Source organism: Bison bison, unplaced genomic scaffold (genome assembly GCF_000754665.1).
Source record: "Bison bison bison isolate TAMUID 2011002044 unplaced genomic scaffold, Bison_UMD1.0 scf7180017863702, whole genome shotgun sequence".
NCBI lineage: Eukaryota > Metazoa > Chordata > Mammalia > Artiodactyla > Bovidae > Bison > Bison bison.
In genome coordinates, this window is record NW_011494274.1 from 2,014,505 (window position 1) to 2,017,541 (window position 3,037).

At 46.3% G+C, this 3,037-nt stretch overlaps 1 protein-coding gene across 1 annotated transcript in view; it reads left to right on the forward strand.

The window, feature by feature from the left end:
• GDF6 (growth differentiation factor 6) overlaps positions 1 to 355 on the forward strand; it is a 17,406-nt gene extending 17,051 nt beyond the window's left edge. The window contains exon 15 of the mRNA XM_010833525.1: positions 7 to 355. Within this exon, the coding sequence (XP_010831827.1) occupies positions 7 to 355 (349 nt within the window). The remainder of the gene's footprint in view (positions 1 to 6) is intronic.
• Positions 356 to 3,037: the final 2,682 nt, after the last annotated feature.

Consider the following 3,037-nt stretch of genomic DNA (forward strand, 5'->3'; position numbering starts at 1 on the left):
CGCCAGCCGCCACGGCAAGCGGCACGGCAAGAAGTCGAGGCTGCGCTGCAGCAAGAAGCCCCTGCACGTGAACTTCAAGGAGCTGGGCTGGGACGACTGGATTATCGCGCCCCTGGAGTACGAGGCTTTCCACTGCGAGGGCGTGTGCGACTTCCCGCTACGCTCGCACCTGGAGCCCACCAACCACGCCATCATCCAGACGCTGATGAACTCCATGGACCCCGGCTCCACCCCGCCCAGCTGCTGTGTGCCCACCAAATTGACTCCCATCAGCATCTTGTACATCGACGCGGGCAATAACGTGGTCTACAAGCAGTACGAGGAGATGGTGGTGGAGTCGTGCGGCTGCAGGTAGCGGCGCCTTCCTGCCGCCTCGGCCCGGGATGGCCCGGGGGGAGGTCCGACCGCGGAGAGGCGGAGGGGAGCTGGCCCTCGACGAGGCGGAGAGCGGGGCCGCAGCCTGGACTTTTTTCGGGCGGTGGGAGACCAGGGAGTTCTGCCTTCCCAGAACCTTCCACCTGCCTGCCCAGAGGGAGAGACGGAATTTCACACCTTCCCCGGGGGGGCCATCCTGGAAAAACCAGCCAAGGAAGATTTCTTCAGTTTGTTTTTTTTTTTTGTTTTTTTTTCGGTCGTTATTAGTGTGGGTTTGGGTTTCCTCATGTGTTTCAACAGATTTCCATGGGAGGTGGGGGGCAGGGGAGACGCATACCTATTTCTCAACTGCTCCAAGGATTGGGGGGAAAAGAATGAATAGTTAGTTTAAGAAGGGAACCTGTGGAAGGAAGACTCACCTTCTACCACATCTCGGTCGGATTGTTTTCTACTTGTGCAAAGGAGGTGGGTCTTTCTGGCCCTGTTCCGTGACCCCGACCCCGCGCCCCTGCAGAAAGTGTTAAGGTAGAGATATTACAAAGTCAAAAGGGGTCCTGCCTTTGGAAGAGCTTTGCAAGACAAGAGGCGGATCCAAGCGGGCCTTTGCCGCTTGCTTGTATACCCAGCTCTGCCCCGGCCTCTTCCGGTATAGAGAAGTGGCAACCTGCATCTCACTCCAGGGGGCTCAGGTCACCGCCTTCACTGGCTTTTTCTGGGGGAAAGGGGAGCTGGTATGGATGGAATGACAAGAATGAGTCCAAATGGAACCCCCTGAAGGATAATGAGAAACCACAAGACCAGCCTCTGACGGGCTGACACCGAGGTGCCTTCGCCCAGGCTGGAGGTAACCTATGGAAAAGCCCTTCCCCATATCTGTTTCTCACTGATTTCTTTAGGCAGAATTTGCCAAAATTCAGACATCCCCTTTGAAGGGGAAGGTGATTTCCCATTTAAACAAACAAACAAACAAAAAAAAAAATGGGCAGAACTGGGGAACTTAGAACTAAAGTAAGAGATGCAGAGGATAGGAAAGTGACCCAAGAAGAGGAAGGGTGAAGTCGGAGGGGAGGTGATTGCCCCCCTTCCTCCCCAAGGATGCGGATGGAGGGTCAGGCCCAGGAGCTGGGAGGAGAGGGATGAAAGGAGGCACACGTCCTTGTCTTCGAAGTTTCTTTGGAATCTCTCTTCCCTCCCCTCTCTCTGACATTCCTGCAAGATTACCAACCAGCAATAGCCCAGGGCTCCCCCAAAAGAATTGTTTCAGATTGTAATTACCAGTTAGGCAGTGTTTTTAAAACTTAGTAATGAGGAACTGTGAAAAGAGCAAAGTGTTACATTGAGCTTGGGGTGGGAGATGGGGAACGGTGTGTTGAGAAAGAAGGCAAGGGTGGAATTCATCTTCCGGAAGCAAGAGAGAGCCGGGTGCAAGTTAAATACCCATCCTCAGGTTGCCAAAAGCATGAACTTTCCCCAGCCTGCACCAGTGTTATTTTCAAACATCGCCCATAAGTAGGCCCTTTGAAGAGTTAGCTTCCTTCTTGTCTTTGACCATGAAATGGTTTAAACAAGGGAACTTGTACCAACCGTTACAAGACCTTTTTGTTCTTCCTAAGTGGTGTTGCTCTCTCTGAATCTAAACCTGTCGCTTGTTTGGTCCAGAGAACTACAAACTATTCAAGAAAGGGTGAGACTGATAATAAATGCTAATATAAAATGCTAAGTAAAAAAGAAAAAAAAAAGACTTGGCCAGGAGAAATAATTTAAAATGCACATTTGCTTTGGATGCACTGTTGTTCTGTTAAGGCTGTATATATTTGTTTATTTAAGGTGACTGAAAGTGCAAAGAGGAAATGGACAGCATGCAATTCATCTTAATGTACAAAACGTTATATGCACTCAAATGTTATAATTTCTAATATTTTTAAAGTTTATATTCGAGTTGTACAAAGTTAAGCATTCATCAGATATTTCATTCTTTCATAATGTTATCATTTTCTTAAATATTATTACAAAATTTTAAGTCTGTCTAATGGAGAGTTTTTTTAAAACTGTCTACCTCACTATAATACAAGTATTTACGACACAAAAGTTACCAGAGGTCAATTAATATTCAAAACATTTTTTACAGTACACTTTTCCTGGATGATACTCAATCTAATACTGTATTATTAAACTCATTTTTCCCCTTAATAAATCTGCCTGTTTTATATGGATCTATTTAGAAAAATCATGTTCTCAAGGAATTACTGTCAATGGTATTTTGGTCCAGTATGAGACTGAATGTCTGAAAAGGTGTTGATGATTTTGAAATCCATCATTCAGAGCATTGCAGTTTCTCCTCACAACTCTTCCATAACTCTCTTTTCATAAAATTTTCATTCACTAGATTAAAGCCAAATCCTTGTCAACTGTTAGGACAGCGTTTATGAGCCTGTAACTCGTTCCAACATCTCCAAAGCCCAGATAGGAACTGGATTGCTTCTTAGTTTCTTTAATGTTGAAAAAAATTGTAAGCTAGCTAGGCCAGCCAAGATGTCCATAATTACCGCTTACATTATGGCATAGGGGGAGCAGAAGATATGAAATGCTCCTTGCTATAAATTAGGGAGCCCGTGTATAAGTGTAACTCTGTGTGTTCACTTTGTCAGGCATGATGCTGTCC